Source organism: Muntiacus reevesi, chromosome 3 (genome assembly GCF_963930625.1).
Source record: "Muntiacus reevesi chromosome 3, mMunRee1.1, whole genome shotgun sequence".
Classification (NCBI taxonomy): Eukaryota; Metazoa; Chordata; class Mammalia; order Artiodactyla; family Cervidae; genus Muntiacus; species Muntiacus reevesi.
The window spans coordinates 223,350,397-223,368,917 of record NC_089251.1 but is presented as its reverse complement, the minus strand read 5'-3'; the positions used below and the strand labels follow the sequence as shown (position 1 = coordinate 223,368,917).

The 18,521-nt window shown below is 34.4% G+C and overlaps 1 protein-coding gene across 1 annotated transcript in view; it reads right to left on the bottom strand.

Annotated features, from left to right (window-relative positions):
- ACVR2A (activin A receptor type 2A) overlaps window positions 1–18,521 on the bottom strand; it is a 90,048-nt gene that overhangs the window by 11,332 nt on the left and 60,195 nt on the right. The window contains exons 3-6 of the mRNA XM_065931491.1: window positions 17,511–17,620; window positions 17,168–17,322; window positions 2,415–2,558; window positions 404–547 (exon numbers count right to left, since the gene is read on the bottom strand). Coding sequence (XP_065787563.1) covers window positions 404–547; window positions 2,415–2,558; window positions 17,168–17,322; window positions 17,511–17,620 — 553 coding nt within the window. The remainder of the gene's footprint in view (window positions 1–403; window positions 548–2,414; window positions 2,559–17,167; window positions 17,323–17,510; window positions 17,621–18,521) is intronic.

Below are 18,521 nucleotides of genomic sequence, written 5' to 3'. Positions count from 1 at the left end.
ATTTCCTGACCCTACTTTTGTCACTAAGCAGTACTGATTATAAAGAATTTTAAGAAACAAAATTCAAGTTGAAAAATGGCTTGTGTAATAAAAGTGGATGGTAAATGGCAAATGAAAACTACTAACCATTGGCTATACTAAAATCATTATCTGTAAGAGAAGTAACTGCAGCACAAGAAATCAGGGACAAAAGACTGGTATTCTATAAGTAGAAGGTTAGGTGAAAAAGTTGTCATCTTTGTTTTTCTATTAATACAAATTATTTTTAAAATAGGTTATTTATAAAGATTAACCAGTAACACCCTGTCCCCAGAGAAGTGAGTGACGGTTTTGTAGCCAACATTAGGCAAGTAAGCCAACCCTGACTTTACTGAGTTAGAATGGGACGTATGGATAGCTCTACCTTTTCATGAAACGCTGTGATCAGCCACAGATCCACATCGACACTGGTGCCTCGCTTCTCTGCACCAATGAACTGCAGTATGTTCTCATGCTTCATTCCAGGCAAACTATAGACTTCATATTCATTCTGCCATGACTGCTTATCCTAGAGGTAAAAGAAAGAAAAATAAGAATGCAAAGAACATAGGCAAACAAACCATATCTAAGAGGTTACTCAAGTGAGTTCTAAGAATTCTTTTTTAAAGGCTAAGTATTAAAAGATTCTTTGGTTTTCTTTTGTCCTATTTTTTAATAAAAGAAAACTCTGACAACAGGTAACAGCTCCATACTAAATGCCTGCACTGCCTCTTTCCCTCAAACATACTTTTTTATGTCTCTAATTTGGAAATCTAGGAGTTATCAGAAATGCCGCACTTCTGAATCTTAAAAATGGCAACATGTTCCATATGCAAGTTAGTAACTACAATGTAATTTCATCATGGTGTGAAGTCACCTATGTTACTATTAAGAATAATCTGAGACATGAAATTCAGGGAGAATGACTTCATCTAAATAGAAAACAAATTTTTTCCGAAGACTAACAGTATGTCAAACATTCTTAACAAAATGTTTAGAATACCCTGCAGAGTCAATAAGAAAGCAATGGGGTATAAATATGCAATATAATAATTTGAAACACCACAGACTCACTTGTGCCTGCAAGGGATCCATGCCTCTTATGTGTTCTGTCCACTTACAAAGGATTAGTTTCTTTTCACAATGGGAGAATAATGAAAGAGGGAGGCACAATGGTTACGAACCCTCTGGATCCAAACTATCTACGAATCTCTGGCACATTACATAATCATTCAATTTCCTCATTAGTAAAAAAGGGACTGTGGTGTCTGCCTCACAGGGCTGTTGTGTTATATGTGTAATGTATGCTGTATTTATGTATGGGTAATACATGGATACATATTAATGTGTACTTACATATATAAAGTACCTTTATCTGACACAATAGAACCATTCAGTAAAATGTTAGCTATGATCATTGTTGTTGTTACACTTAGGTTAATCCAAGTGCATCCTCACATGAAATAACACTCATTGGCCCAATAGACTTTTCCTCTGAGAACTAAACTATACTTAACAGTATCTGCATTGCTACCAAAAAAAAAAAGGAATAAACTTCTTCACAGACTCTGAGAAACAGGCTTTCAAAGAAGTAAGAGGGCAAAAGTCTAGGTATAGTAGACAAAGAAACTGAATAATTTTGGTATAAGGAAGATCTACTATATAGGTGCAGGGGAGGGGTGAAACCTGAATCAAAACACCCAGCCAGGATCCCAACACCATGCACGGCATTAGCCACAGGTGAAGAAACAGACAACAGGAACAAAGGAATCATCACAGATCTATACCACGAATGGAGCAAAACTAAAGGGTATCTCAGAGGTGTGAGACCAGGGTTTTATGAGGTTGGCCTCTAAAACAAGAACAAGTCAACAGTAAATCAATTATTTGGAGTCAGCTGACTGCCTCTGAAAATTCACCAAACAAAATGAAACGATTACATCAATACTCAAAAGTAGAACAAAATCCAATCTAGTAGTAATACTGAATATCTCCAAAGAGCAATTCTAAAACAAAGCTCACTACTCTTTCATTATTCTGTTTGCTTTTTCTGATAATGTCAACGGGACATTAAAAATTAAAAATTAACCACTCAAACAATGAATTACATTTTTTAATTAGAATCATCTCTGCATTTCTGTACAACTTTTATTGGCAAAAACTTCTCCAATATGTGCATATACTGAAATTCCACCCCTCCAAACAAACATGACTGTTGTATGATTAATTTCTCAGATGAGAAGACAGACATAAAAGGGCTAACCATTTTCCCCAGTAGCACAAAACCACCCCGAAACATATGGCATGTGTTTTCAGACTATTTCTGAGTTACAATGACCTAACCAGTTGCATCTTTTAACAAATATATGCATATCAGAAAATTGCAATAAACATACCTGTATTGGAAATATTTTCACAGCCACATATTCATTGAGTAACTGGGCTTTCCACACACAACCAAATCTTCCCCTTGCTTTCACTTCTAGTAACTGTAATGGCTTCAAACCTAGTAATGGAGAAGGTGGGGGTGGTCCGGGGTCCTACAAACAATAATGGTATTATTTTAAAAAGCAGCACATGATACATATCACTTCTAAATATCAGGAAAAAGTGAGTATATGAAGGAATCAATTGACAAAAATGGTAAACACATACAAATGACATTAACTTCAATCTTGCCCAAAGTGAGTTCTCAAGCATTACTAATTATCTATAGTGATCGCAAAGCAAGGATCTTGAATTCAGTTTTCATAATAACAATCAACACTATTACTCTGTGTGTGTGTGTGTGTGTGTGTGTGTGTGTGTGCTCGCGCGCGCGCGCATGCACACGTGCTTGCTACATATACATAGCAACCAAGAGAAAATATCTTTTTGATCCAGTCTCATTAATTCTAAGGTTTTTCTGTGACCTTTCAGGATACTACTAATAGTATCCCAATTTCATCCAGTTGATAACTCCTTATAGAGTAAGGATTTGAAAAGTAACAGAACAGCAAATTATGGCTATGCATCAAAAACCCACTCCTCAAAATCTATTATTTCCCCAATGAGTGTTTAGCTTCAACTCTTTTTCACTAATATCAGAAATACCCACGGCTATTCTCAAATACATTACAAGTAAGAATTTCAAATACAAAGCACACATAAAAATATGTAAGTTAGTGTTGCTATAACCAAACTGCTCTGTTCATTCTAATTTTTCCACCCAGTAACACTTTATCCTTTCGCTTATAATTATTTCCCAGAACTGACTGAGATAGTATTTTGGGACTTAATGGCAAAGAAAATACAAATTATAATTCAGAAAATAAGTGGTCACATTAGATGATACGGTATGGTAAATGTAAGAGAAGTATACGGCTATAGTTAATTTTTAAAATGGAGCAAATATATAAATAGGAGTACAGCATCACCAGGAAATCCTCCTATACAAAGTGAAGTGGCAACTCTTTGCAGAAAGCATTCTATTAGTTCAATATCTGCAAATAAAGCATGAGGAAGGAAGCCTTTTGGAATGCTTCCAGAGATGTTTGAAGGACTGGGTAATGAATACTGTAAGAAGTAACTAAAATTTCTGTGGCAACAGACTTAATGGCACTGGGTGGAGCCTAAGACACTCAGAAATTATATGTCACCCCCTTCATCAATGCATGTCTTTCTGCCTTTACTCTCCCTTTAAAAACAAAACAGAACTCCTCTTCTAATGCCTCAAGACAGTTAGTGCTCCCTTTAGGCATTATTTAGCCCCTAAGTGCCACTCAAGATTTTTTAAAAGTTGACATCTACATTAGAAAGACTCTCAGCAATAGAAACATTGCAGAGTATTAAAGAAAAAACAATGCAATTTCTTCTGAAGTAGACAATCTTTCTAAAAATGCTTTGCAAATTCCTATTTTAAAACAGTATGATAAACCAGAAGACTTCCTGTGACCCATTCTAACATCAGATAATTTTAAAATATCTACAAAAGTTGCGTTTCCTTCACACATTCTAAATATGAAAGGTTAGTAGAGCTAAAGACTGTTTTAGCTAACAAAGTGATAAGTCAAGGAAGTCAAATGTAAACCTTCCCGAAGTATGGCCCCTCAGTGGGAGGGGAAACAAGACTGTGATGTTCACCAGTATTAAACCCTCCCTCCTTCCCTCATCCCCTGACTGATCAAGCATGTCTGTGATAAGAGATCCCACTGGCAGGGACATACGACTTCTGTGAACGTGGAGACAAGAGGGCAAAAAGCTGAAAACCACTCTTCTAAAGGCAAAGGAATCCACTCAGCCCTCAGAATTCAAGAATTGCTGGATAAATGCATAAAGGAATAATTAGGCTAACTAAAGAGAAAAAGTTCAATTTGAAAACCTTTATAACTACAAGGTTAAAGTCAATGATTCCCTCATCTTTTAGAGAAAAGTTAGAAAAGTTGAGTTTTCAAAGCAGGGATGCCAAAATTAAAGCATGTAGATAACAGCTGAAAGCTGATGAGGGAAAATAACCAAGTAAAATGGGACTATACGTACCCACTAAGATTTGTAATAACTTTTATATAAACTGATTGATGATGTCTCTTTAGGTAACATACACATTATCCATTCTCTATTCTAAAGAGTACCAACCATATGGATACGATTCAGTCTATAAAACAGGATTTAGATGACTTAATCCACATCTCAAAGTAAGAATATATTAACTGTTCAAAATAAGATTTTAATGTAATATTAAACTTAATTTTAGGAAACAAAAATTTCCAATGCCTATGTTTAGAATAAAAAAAAAAAAATCACTGGATGCTTCCCAAATGTATAGATAAACTTTACAAAGTCCTTGTTAGTTTTCAAGACTCTACTTACAAAGTTTTGAAGCTACCATTATTTCGGTAAGAAATCTTAGATCACTCTCTTAATGATATTACCACTATGGTCAACATTATATATTAACAGCCTGAAATATGCCTTGTCAAAATTACCTTAAGAAGCTGAAACTGACAAGAACACAGGCCAATTTTCAAAGGGTGAGAAAAAGGTCTAAAAAGTCAGCACCCACAAAATGTCAGAACTTTTAGAAATATGTGGTTTTCAACAATATTCTATAATTCTTGGAAAGGTCAGGTTTAAAAATGAGAACACTGTAAGATTATAACTATAAAACCTACAATACCAACCGATGTATCTTTTTGCTTTTCTAGTAAAATATTATTAGAATATTCTAATTCATACTTTTCAGTTCTTCATTACATTTATAGGAAGCTTTAACAGCTTCTCTTATATCTAGCTTTTATTTATCCTATAATCTAAGAATATTAAAAATTATTTTCAATTTATTAGCATCATTTTACTAATTTATAAAAAACTCAACACTTGCTTCTAGGAATAAAGATTTATACCTTTAAAATACATGAACACCTTGGGAGACAAATTCAAACTTAAACTTCATAATGACAGCACTCTGATGTTATCCATAAAACACAGCCTTGCCCTGCTTCTGAGAAAAGCCACTTCTGGAGGGACAACTATAAGGACCACAGAATTCCTGAAAACTCCCTAGGTTTCAGTTCTCTCGCAGCACCTATGCTATTTTGCCCGGTGAAAAAGATACGCATTAGAACATGGGTCTGATCGCATCTCTCCTTTACCCCATTTGTATGTGAAAATTATGGCAGCAGAAGACATCATGCTGAGAAGCCGCATGCAAACAACAGGGGCCACCACCCCAGCACCACTCCCCAGCATCAGCCCTACAACCAAGAATGGATAAAAGATTAGAAGTGAGGAGCTGTAAAGCGGTCTGCAACCACTTATTCTGAGTTCTCCACGTGAACGGCGAATTCAAATCTAAATAAAAGCCTTAAATTTCTAGACAGTGAAAAATCAATTCCTCTAGTCAGTCCATTTACTAAAGATGCCAAAGATGCAATAAACTACCTGAAAATACAGATTTCATATTAAAAGATAATCGGTTCAATGAGAAAGTCAGCACCTGTTAAAAATGAGCACGTGCTGACATTAATGACATACTATAAAAATTAACCAATCCAAGGTTTTAAGGCTAAAAATTTAGCCATTAGGTGTTAACTAAAACAATTGTTTCCACATTTCACCTTAGATAAATACAAACATTGTTAACAATTCTTTAAAACCCAAAACTAATGTTATGATAAAATAAATGTTTTTAATATTGTAAGCGGAAAAAACTATAACATAAATTTATAAACTGTAAAGGATGCACAATAAAGCAACAACAAAATCTAAGAACGAAATGTTTAGTATGCATCCACAAAGTTCCACAGCCGTAAAACAAACATCAATGCATCTTACCTCTATCATTATATGAAAGGCATGCTTGTGAAGAAAAAACACAGGCAAAAGAAATTACGATTTATATCCAGAATGAAATGAAAAATGACACATCAGTTACAAAAGTGAAGGAAGAGGAATAATGATTTCATTTTTTAAAAGTTGGCAATGATCCAATGCATCATATTTTAAAATGAGAACTAAGAACACTTTCCTTATAAACAGAGGAAAGTAATATATTCTTTAAAAAAATTATGGACATTATCAGATAAGAGGTATTATACAGATGACTCTAGTATGACCCCAAGTTACTTGATCCAACAGACTTCAAGCCAGAAAATAAACTAAACCAAAAGTCTTAAATAATTTTTACATTTTTCTAAGAAGTTTTAGGGCCTAAACTGTAAAAGGGGGGGTGGGAAGGAAGGCAATTTAATTAAGAAACTATGGGTTGGAATTGGAGTGTGGACACCAGAGGGCAGTATTGCCTTTAACAAAAACTGTAGGAGAAGCGCAAGAAATTTTTATATAGCTAGACTTGAGTTTCTCAGTTGTCTTCAGAATCTAGAATCTCCAACTTTCTTAACTACTCCATTTCCTTTCATGGAAGATAGAAAAATCCTTACAGTGAGACAGAAAAACATTTCTGGTGCCTGTCTACCCAGACAGTGTACATTATTATTTATGTACAACATAAATAATACAACTAGCGTAAGAGAGTAAGATAGGAGAAGAGTAAGATCAGAACTGAGTAGATCACAGTGACAGACCAGGCCACCGGTAACTATTTACCCAGCCACAACCAGGGTAAAGAAGGTAAAGAGGCCAAGCAGTGGTGGCCCTGGGAAGAAATCCACGCATTCTCTTCAGATGCAGGACACTCAGATACTGAAGAAGATTCTCATTTTCCTAGTCATCCCAAAATAAGGCCCTAATTTAAAATCAAGAGAAATACTGTCACAGGTGTAAAGAAAGGCTCCAAATCCTTCCGATCGCTGGTTATATTTCCCCAGTTTCCAACATTTCTACAGAAAACAGCACTGACGAAAAAGATTTGACAATTTATGTGTACCAGTTGCTTAACTAGTTTTTCTTGCTTTTTGATTTTCTCCTGTGATAACGATTCAGAATTATTTAATAATTCACCTAAAAGGCTTAGCTAATCCCACTATCAAAACATCTTCTCAGTACTCCAGAGTAAAGTTTATCCCTTGAAAGGAATACATGCCAAATAAATAACTAGACGGTAGCGTCCCAAAGCTTAGACATCTCTCAGTTTTTGTTTCTATACCAGCGCTTTCAGAGACAAGGATGTCACTGTGCAAGCAGGTGCCGTCCACACATCTTATCAAAAGTGTACCTTTGCTCAATATACCTCTCAATAAATGAATATTAGAATAAGCTATAAGACAATCCAAGCAAAACAAGAGACACCAAGAACAGGCCTCAATAGGAATCCCCCCCCAGAAAAAAATTGACTAAAATACACAAACAGATGAAAAGCAACTGAACAAAATAGTATGGATTCACAACTTGGAAAGTGAAACCTGAATACCATGCACTGCGACTGGAGAGAGGAGTGAAAACAAAATCAGCACGTTAGCGTCAAGTAATTAAGCTGCCAGATGAGAAAGAGACTTGCTGCTGATTCCTTAAGGGAAAGAGAAATTTAACTATGACAATATCAGAAAGGAATGAATAATGCTTCTGTATTCATTCAACAAATCTTTACCGAGCACCTAGTCTGTGCCAGGCACTGGTTACCCAGGCTCTCCTGACACCTACTATACAGTGTGGGGAAGAAAAACTAATCAAAGAATCTTACTAATTAGTGTATAATCATAACATAAGAGCGATAAAAAGGAATTTGGTTACTGTGAGCATCTATAAAGAGAACCTAACAAATACTGGGCAAAGTGAAAAAAAGAAGATTTCCTGAGGAGAGCATCTCTGAGAAACATAATGTAAGTATGAGAGAGAGGCAGATTAGGTAGAAAAAACACAGTATTGGGACACATCCTACTTTCTGACGCGTGTAGCCAAATGGTTACTGTCCATTTAATGAGAACTAGGTTTGAGAGAGAAGATCACTACCCTTGTCTATTAAGTGCTTGGAGATATTTAAGTGGAGATATTCAATAGGCAGTTATATATATAGAACCAGAATATAAAGAACTCTTTCTGGAAAAATAGATTTTACATACTAAAAATAAAAATATAGGAAATGTACTATAAGTCTTCTCTTACTATTTAAACCATTCCAAGATTTATATTTATGCATACTTTTTAAATAACTCACTCAACAACTTCTTCGGACCATCAAGAAGAATTGAGTACTCTTTAAGAAAAGTATTTAAAAATCGACAAATTTGGGACTTGTCTCCTCTAATCAACCAGTTATCTTACATTCTAAGAAATTTTACAATTGCAAATTTTAAAAAGGACTACTGCCAAGCTGACAGAAATAGAATATGTAAAGAAATAATATAGCATGTGTATCAGGACAAATGTTTCTGAGCTAGGGAAAGCAAGACATTATACATTAACAGATTTGATAATACTGACACTGTCAAATGCACAGCCATGATTCTATCCAATCAGATCTTCAAAATTTCTCTGTGACATATCAACTCCTACTTTCCAGTTTCTCCTCATCTAACTATTTTCGAAAGTAAAGACAGACCAAGGTGGCTGAATGAGGATTTTGAATAAGCTCCCTAAGAAGTGATTAGCTCATCAGTGAAGCTAGCACTGGGGTTATAAGTCTGAAAGAGATACTGCAGCCATGGTCCATTCTTCTGGCTGCTGCTTAGAAGTACCAGGTTTACTACTGTGTACAGAAGGAATTTTATTTTTATTTAGCATTTGTATTCTTCAAGGAGAAAAAGGAAAAGGACCATGCTATACAGTAATAATTGTGATATGGTAAAACTGATATGTTGATCTGCAAGGCAATATATATAGTCACTACAAAAAATATTTTAAACCACATGCACACGTCTGCCCTGTTTTAAGAAAAGATCTATGAAGCATCTCAACTTGAAGACAAAGTCAGGGTTGTAATAACTCAGGATCTTAGGTCTCAGGCTAAGAAAGACAAAATTTGAATCAGTTTGGTCATATGGTTCCTACTAAATCACATCTGTAGTACTAGCCAAAGACATGGCATGAAGGAAAATATCAGTCTTCTGGAAGTAACTACTTCATAAACAATGTAAAATGTTGCAGATATTAAATAAAATAGCAACATGTAATAACTTGTGAAAAAAAAAAAATTTTAAATTGAATTTATATACTCTAATCCCTCCCTTTATCTGACTTTAGTTTTTTATGGACCTGACCTAATAATTTATTGAAATAAGGCATTCAATTAAAATTAACTCAATGGATAATACTCAGACATAAATGCCCAGGCTTTGTCCTCAGCAGACTGACTCTAGGCCAAGTCACCTCACTTATGCATGCCTTGATTTTCTTATCTCTAAAATAAACATAATAAAACAGAACCTACATCATCAGTATTGAAAGATTACATGAGCTAATACGTATAAAGTGCTCTGTACAAGTGCTTGACACAGTACTCAAAATGAAATTTTTCCATTATTTGAAATTAACTTCAAAGTACTGACATACATGTATGTGTGTGTGTCTCAATACTTTGAAGTTAATTTCAAGTAAAATGATTTCAATAAGTCAGTTTTGATGTTGAAATCAACAACTTCAAAAAATTCCTCCTTGGGAGTACAATTTTGAGGTGGCTGGCAATTAACAGCTAACACTTACTGAGCACTTAAAATGAGCGCACCATCCCACATGTGGCTCTTCTTCCCAGCACCATAGAACTGGAATCCTTTCCTCCATCTTTGCCCAAATTTACTGGGGCAACTCCCTTTTTACTCTCTTCACCCTTCCTTTCCAAGCTGCAAAGTCAAACAATGAATCAAGCAACTTATTTTTAGTGCACCTACATGTTAACTGTGGGCTCCAAAAAGGCCAGCAAGGCCTGGCCCTGAGCCACTTAACACTACGCATCAAGCACAGTGCCTGGCACACCCCACACAGTGGACACCCAGCAACAGGTGAACAGTTCAGCAAAAATAAAACCAACCAATGTGAACACTGCCCAGCCTACTTGATGCAAACAGCTTTCACTAACAAATAGACTTCTTCATTTCTATTATCTCAAATTAACAGAAAAAGGTTTGACAGCAATGAAGTAGCTAGGAATGATGGATCAGATTGAGGATGAGACTCAGGAAATAAAAATTACAGAGAAAAGCAAACTCACTTCTTCCTACCTACCATCTCCTTGGCAGACAAGGAAAAGCAGATATTAGGCACTCTGGTCTATATGCAACAGTCCCATTTGCAAACTGGCAAATGGGACGGGGCCCTCCACAGGCCAAAGGAAAACTGATCTCAAGATTTTTTAATTTAGTATGTCATTTTTAAGAAATAAGGTACTTTGATTAATTTCATTGTGCAGCTTTAACTTGTTTTAAGGTTTTGATACAGACTCCCCCTCCACCTACCCCGCAAGCCCCCAACACTTTCACTTCTTCTCCCCTGCCCTTCTTTTTCGCTTTTGGACATGGAATTTCAGCCAATCTCCAAGTGGATCTGTCTGTACATCTGTAAGAGAAATAACTTATACACACCTAGAGCAACACTCTGTCAAGTTGCAGCATGTCTATGGATAATTTATGACAGTTCTCCCTACAATTAGTTTAAAAGTATACATAAAAGTTGTAATTTAGGTTATAGTACAAAAATAATGAACACAGACAGCATTTCTAGTAGCCCTGTACTACTTTTTAGGCATGAACGGGGGGAAAAAATATGCTCAAGAGTATACAGTAGCATTATATCACCATATTTTAAATATCCTAAAATAATACAATTAAAAACTACTTACTACTTGTGAAATGTAAGTTCTAGCCCTTAGCAGAAACCTAACACAAACTCTAAATCAATAAAACATCAATTTTTGGTATTTCATGAGCATACATTATGCTGCACTAAAAAACATCACTCAGTCAGAACGAGATACATTAGAAAGTACTGAGCTGAAAGCTATCCTCAGTATACTGTTAAATAAAAGGAAAGCAACTACAGAATAACATTTTATAGTTTATACAAAAGAAAAGCACATATTCAAACGAGTGAGGTTAGAGAAAAATGTCAAAGATACACACCAACCTAAAACTGGTATTTCAGTAAATTGCTAAAGGAAAAGGAGGAACAAATGATTCTTTCTTTTTTTGGACATACTTCTTTCTGTATAATTTGTATTGCTGTAACAAGCAACCATTTGTAATTAATTTTTAAAAAGAACAGAAGGTGAAAGAGAAAAATCAAGAGAAATGTGTTCATAAACCTCAACCATTTAGCAATCAACCTATTTCAAGATGCACTTCTACAGATGTAATATTTATTTTGTAAGTATAACTGAATATTAGCATATTAAATATTCAATAAAATTCGGTAAACTTTTCCCTGCATTCTTCCAAAATAAGGGAGCAGCACACTTTCTTAAACAGACTTGGCTGGATACTACTATGCTACCCCTTTAGTATCTTCTTAATTTTAAGCATATATAGCCTCAGCAGGAAAATCCTACAAGCCATCATCAGAGATGGCTTGGTTTCCTGGTGGATAATAATTTGACATAGTGTGAAACATCAACTTATCACTACTTTAATATTAAGGTCAACAGGATTCTTTTGTATGCTCAACTCAATATTCTAAACATCTAAAAGCCTTTAGTCCTTATCAAAACCTAGACAAAATGTCACGATGCCAGGACTGAAGAGACTGATGTCATTTAAAAAGTACCAATGTTGCAATACTCTAGTTCTATTACTATAGCCTTAAAAAATTAACAAGAAGTTAACTTCATACTTTCGTAAAGGCAAGCAATTTCTAGCCTCTAAAATGCATTTTCTTATCAAGTGGTATTGTTTTATTAGCACATAGATTTTATAAGCAGAAAACTTAAGCTTACATATGATTATAGAAACAATGCAAACAGTTTTATTGAAATCACATTAACTCTAACCACAATAAGAGTTCTTAATAATAAAGTCAGTGCATCAATTCACTCATATTTGTGACTCACTGGTACTAAAAAAACAAGTTTGCATTCAGTTTACTGACTGGAGACCATAAGCGCATCTACCTACACGTGGAAAGACAGTTTCAGGACAGGTAAGAGAAATGTGACCCAGGTGATGCAAATTAAAAGGATGTTTTCACACCTGTGATCACAGAAAATTGAATAATCACACTCTTTTATAAAAGCTTGAAATACTTCAACTTATCTTATCCCCAAGAAACATGGTCCCAAGATTTACCTTAAAGTAAAGCCCTAAAGCACCTCAAACATTTATGAAACAATTCCTGAATATACTGCATTATCATGTTAGTATAACAATAAATGAAACAAAGTCAATTCAGCAATTCATTACTTACAGAATGGTTATTACATAGAAATACTGTGTGAGATGCAATAGTGATTATAATATATACCTTGTCTTTAAGGAGCTTATAATCAAGTACGAGAATGGAACATGCTCACAAGTGACTAAAACCTTTCTTAACCAAGGTTATCCACGTGACTCACAAAAGAGAGAAACTGACTTGAGCACTAGTTTCTCTATCCTTTCAAGGATGGCACACAACTAATAGCCTTCTAGATGTATATGATGGATGGCTTAGGGTGTTAATGAGAGAAAATAATCAAAAGGCAAAGTATGGAAGACCACTGTCAGACTCCACACTTTGTATTCTTGCTGCTGGAACACTGAGAGCCTTCAAATATTTTTAAGCACAGAAGTAACATAACTAGACATGTATAATGTTATTGTATAGCAAACAGTATAGATGGAGAGAGAGAACTGGAAACAAGAACAGCTACGAAGAACTGGAAACAAGACCAGCTACGAGACTGCAGAAATAATCTCAACCTCCAGTATAAAAATGTCCTGAAAACAAGAGGATCAGAAAGGATGAAAAGGTAAATAAAGCGGACTTTATAAATAACAGGGCTAGGAGCAGAAGTAGCTATCTCTAAGGCTTTCATCCAGGATGATGGGGGAAGACAGTGATAATGTAAAACAATGTTAGAAATATGGTGGTTACAAGTTATAAAGAAAGTAGTTTTTTTTTTAAGCATGTTACTTTTTTCTACACCCTTAACTATGATAGATCTATTTTAGAATATTTTTTATTTTAAAATAAATTAAAACCATCATTAAACACTAGATTTTAAAGCATGTATATCTCTACATCACTTCTTCAGAATAAAATACTAACAAAATCCTAAGAAACTTTAAACAACTTGATGTCTTGGAAATAAAGAATTCCACCATTTAACAACCAGAAACCAGCTTATTAAGAGATTCATTTAGATGTAATCACTTAGTCCTCTAGAATATCTCCATAATACTGATCTTTTATCCCCAAAGAGAATAAAAGACTGAGATCAGAACAATGAAGGAGCACAGTACATGTAACTATAGCTTGTTCTGCTGAGAATCACTGTAAATTCTCTTCAAATGTACTTCTTATTGTAGGAATGATCCATCAATAAGCTATCACCAGTCTTTAGCCAACACTTTAAGAAAAACTTCCCTTAAGAAAAGGAATGATAAATTTTGTCTAGAAGTGTTTGAAGAAACTAAAGGGAGAATGTTGCAGAAATGCACAGCAAGAATGTAAGATCTTTCCCTAACTGGTCCTGAAATTAAACTTTGAATATAGAGACATGAACATGGGGTGAAATACAGAAGTCAGCTTAAGACTTCAACTGTGTAGTACGTTTCCCCTACCGACTTCTCCTACCCCTCAAATAAGTCTTGATTAACTAGGGCATTGGCACCACCAACTCAGAAACACAAGACTCTTTACCTGAGACCCAATCTATCTTCATCAACCCTATTCTAAGATGTGTGCTAAACAATATTTTAATGGAAAACACATGAATATGCCTTTCTATTTATCTGTTACTTGTTTATTTCCACTTCTGTCCTCTGTGAGACACTGTGATCATGTTATTGCTCCTTTTAGTAGTCAGATTACTCAACGTCCCAAAGTGGGAAAATAGCTTAGAGAATGATTTTGAGATGGCAGGGATGTTCACTGAATTATCTGAGGCAGCAAAAGCATCTGCTTTCTGAAAAAAGAGAAGAACAGGATAAGCAGTAAGAACAAAGATTTAGTGTCAGAGAGTCCTTGGTTCATATTCCAGCTCTGATACCTGTGAGCTTTGCTATGTCTCAATTTCTTTATCTATAGAATGGGCATTATAACACTACATGAACAACCCTGTGAGGTAAAACCAGATCAGTGCTTTCCACACCTGGCTGGTCACCAGAAATGCCTGGGAAACTTTTATTAGAATCATAATATCTCAGGCCCCGCTCCATACTTTCAGGGGTATTGTTTTGTTTTTCTGAACAAATCCTAAAGATAATCCTTACATACTAGTTACAACTGGAAATCAAGGGAAAGTTTTATGGATTTTTTATAAATATATGAAAATATAAATATCTTTATAAATATAAAAATTTTACTAATTTTTTATATTTTTATATAATGTATACATTAAGACATCTATGTAACTTATCAGTAACCTAGTATACTATAAATGTACAATTAATGCTTAATACAACTATCATTTTTTTGAAGGAGAAATAAAACGGAGCATTTTGTGACAAGAGGGCCACTAAGGAGTCTTGCAGAAGGAGTCTGCATAAACCTCACCAAAAATGAGATGGCATGACACTATACTGTTTGAGATAGTGAAAGAAGACATAAATGAAGTTCCACATTGATGACAATGCTCCTTTTCCACAACACAGTTCATGACAGAAGGAAAGTATAAAGTCAGGCATGTCTTGTATTTTCCACAATGAAGTCTGACCATCCCAGTCATTCCATCTCAAAACCTTTTTAATTTTATTTCTTATTTCTCAGTAATTCACACAATTCATACAAACTGTATGTATGTACAGAACAACACAAGCACTAAATAAATGTGTACAAAAATATTAACGGCTGAAAAAATACCTAAAACCCACAGAGGTAGACACTCATTGAACATTCCTAGTTGTCATTTATAAATAAGGAGTCATCTTTCCTTTTTATAAGTCCAAACCCAATATTTCTAAATAAAGTGGCCTCAGGTATAAAATATTCAGACTTTTAAATAAAAATACCCAACCAAATTTTTTTTTAATGGGTGAATTTTTTATTTTTTCATTTATTTTTATTAGTTGGAGGCTAATTAATTTACAATATTGTAGTGGGTTTTGTCATACATTGACATGAATCAGTTTTTTAAGCTAGTATTTTATATAAATCAATACTATCTATAGGATTACATTATTATTTTTAAAGTTTTATGATGAAACTTAACAAATTTGTTTTTAAATGTAGTGTCCAGTTTGTTTCTATTGTATCACAAATCCAGGGTAAATTCAGATACTATTATAGTATGAAACATTCTTTCTTTCAAATGTAGATATTAAATAAAAAATAGTTACCACCAATAAGAAGGTAAAGTGTGGAGAAAGTGTATGGACATTTGAAGTAAACTACATATATTTATTAGGCACTATATTTTTTAAATTTTAAAGTATTTTTAAAAGATGATTTTTAATAAACCCACAATTTATCTACTAATGTTAAAAATTAAAATATTTCAGCTATACAAAATATAGTGTGTTTACTTAATTTATTAAAAAAGGAGTGTTACCTTTAGGCTTATTTCTCCATATATATATTTTACAAAGATTACAAGGATCAATGATCTAATGCTAACAGATTGGTTTAAGCACCAAGAAAGGAATATGTTATGTAAATAAAGATTAAAGGGAAGAAGTTGTTTTGGTCATTAAATTATAGGACTTAACCATTTTCTTCTACCAAGTTTTAACCGTTAATCCTACTGGTATTAGAGAAACAAAGTTAAACCAAAAGATCCAGAAGGTGGAGGTAATGTGATCTTAAAAGTCAAAGAAACACAAATTAGAGTTTAAAGACACCTCAAGTAAGTAAACCAAAAGTTACCACTTCCTGTCTGCCTGCAGAATATTAACTATTTATATTAAAAATCCTTGTAACGCACTGAATCAGCTGCCATTGTTCTCATAATAGAGAATGAAGAAAAACTTCATGAATTTATTCTGACTACCCACAACACCTATACTTTCAGATATTTGGTGTTGAGGGAAAAAGAATCAAGGGCATTAAAAAAAGTTTTTAGACTTCAGTTACACACTTGATATGCTGAAAATAAAATATATTTACTTGGAACTACAACATATGATGAGAAATGCTGCCCTTTTGCTCCTCTTCCCTAGAACACCATTTTTCAGGTGTATCCTCTTCATGCCTGTGTGAAACCTCTTTATTCCACATTCATGGTTACTTACTGAATTCTCCTCCGTGATTAAAAGAATGTTTTGGCAAGTCTTGAAAAAGGCACAACAACTTAGGAATGGAGGCGAAAACAGAAGGGGAAGAAAAAGTTTCAATATCACTTCTCCATCATCAATTACTTCTCAAGAAACACAGCAGAGTGTACCCTACATTTATAAGTACTATAATCACAGTAAAACTCTCCAAAGAAGAACAGGAATGGGAATACTGTTCATTCTACTCTATCTCAAGGCCTAAGTTTAGGATATAGCAAATTAATATATTTGCAAAAGTAGCTATAGTTCCCATGACAACAAACATTCAAAAATTAACTCTAAAGGAAAATGATTTGTAACTACCTACTGTGGTTTCTCCACTGGAATATTTCTTTAAATACACAGTCAAAAACAGCAAGAAGTATTAGACAATAACTCACCTGAGTTGGGACGAGCACTGGAGGGTAAGCCATCTTATGATGCCTGTACACCCAAAATGCACAAATGACAATCCCCGCAATTAACATAAGTGGCACCAAAGAATAGAGCAAGATGTTGTAATAGGGAGGCTTAGGTGTTACTGGATTCGAAGTAGCTGTGGGAAAGAGGAAGAAAATCATTCAGATTTGGTCAATAAAATTCCACAATAAATATTTATTATAGCGCCAAACTGTAGGAGAAAAATAGAGGAGGAGAAGGTGGGAGTAAATTATTCTAACACAAATATGCTTTGTTTTCAATCTATTAGTTGAACAGACTTATGTGTTTTCCCTGTGAACTTACGCTGTGTGACCTCCATCTCCGGAAAATAAGAAAACCTTTCGTTACACATATTGCCCTCACAGCAACAAAAATATACTTCAGGGCTATCTTTTTTTTCTACACAATCAGTCCTATAAATAAAAAGAGAAGAAACAGTTAAAACCAACATTACTACTCTGAATCTACAATAGGTGTTTTACTAAAGTTCTTCTCAGAACTTTAGTAAACTTTAGTAAAAGAACTTTAGTAAAAGTTTTATCTTCTCAGAGATAAAATAATGCATAAGTCATTTATAGTCAACTTTGAGACTTTTATTAATATTCAACAATCAATTCTTAAAAGTCAAAAATGTTCCTTGAAACCAATTATGATATATCATCAGGAAAAAATCCAATAGCTGATTTTATAACAATCACATTGGCTCCATGAAGTGACTTCTTTAATTTGGATTTTAATGATCAATCTAAAGCAACCATCTTTTTATTGTTTTCTTTAATTATTAGAAAAACTTGAAGAGGAACATAAAGTCAATGAAGAAATTTGGTCTAAGAGTGCTTTATCCTCACAGGAAATAGAGCCTTTCCATTTTATGAATACAAAAGCTGAACACTATATGTAAAAAACTGTATGTGTGTATACACACACAAATATACACACACACGCACACATGTATACAGATAAATGAGCTTCCTTGGTGGCTCAGACAGTAAAGACCCTATTTGCAATGCAGGAGACCAGGGTTAGATCCTCAGGTCGGGAAGATCCCCTAGAGAAAGGAATGGCTACCCATGACAGTATTCTTACCTGGAGAAATACATGGACAGAGGAGCCTGGCAGGCTACAGTCCATGCAGTCTCAGAGAGTCAGAAATGACTGAGCAACTAACACTTTCACTTTCACTTCTCATACACATAAATACACAGGCACGAAGTAATCCTTGCTCATATCTCATGGCAGAACACATTTCAACATCAGAGACTTAAATCAGCCTTGGGAATTAAGCCATTTTTGCAGCAGAATTAAATTCCCTGA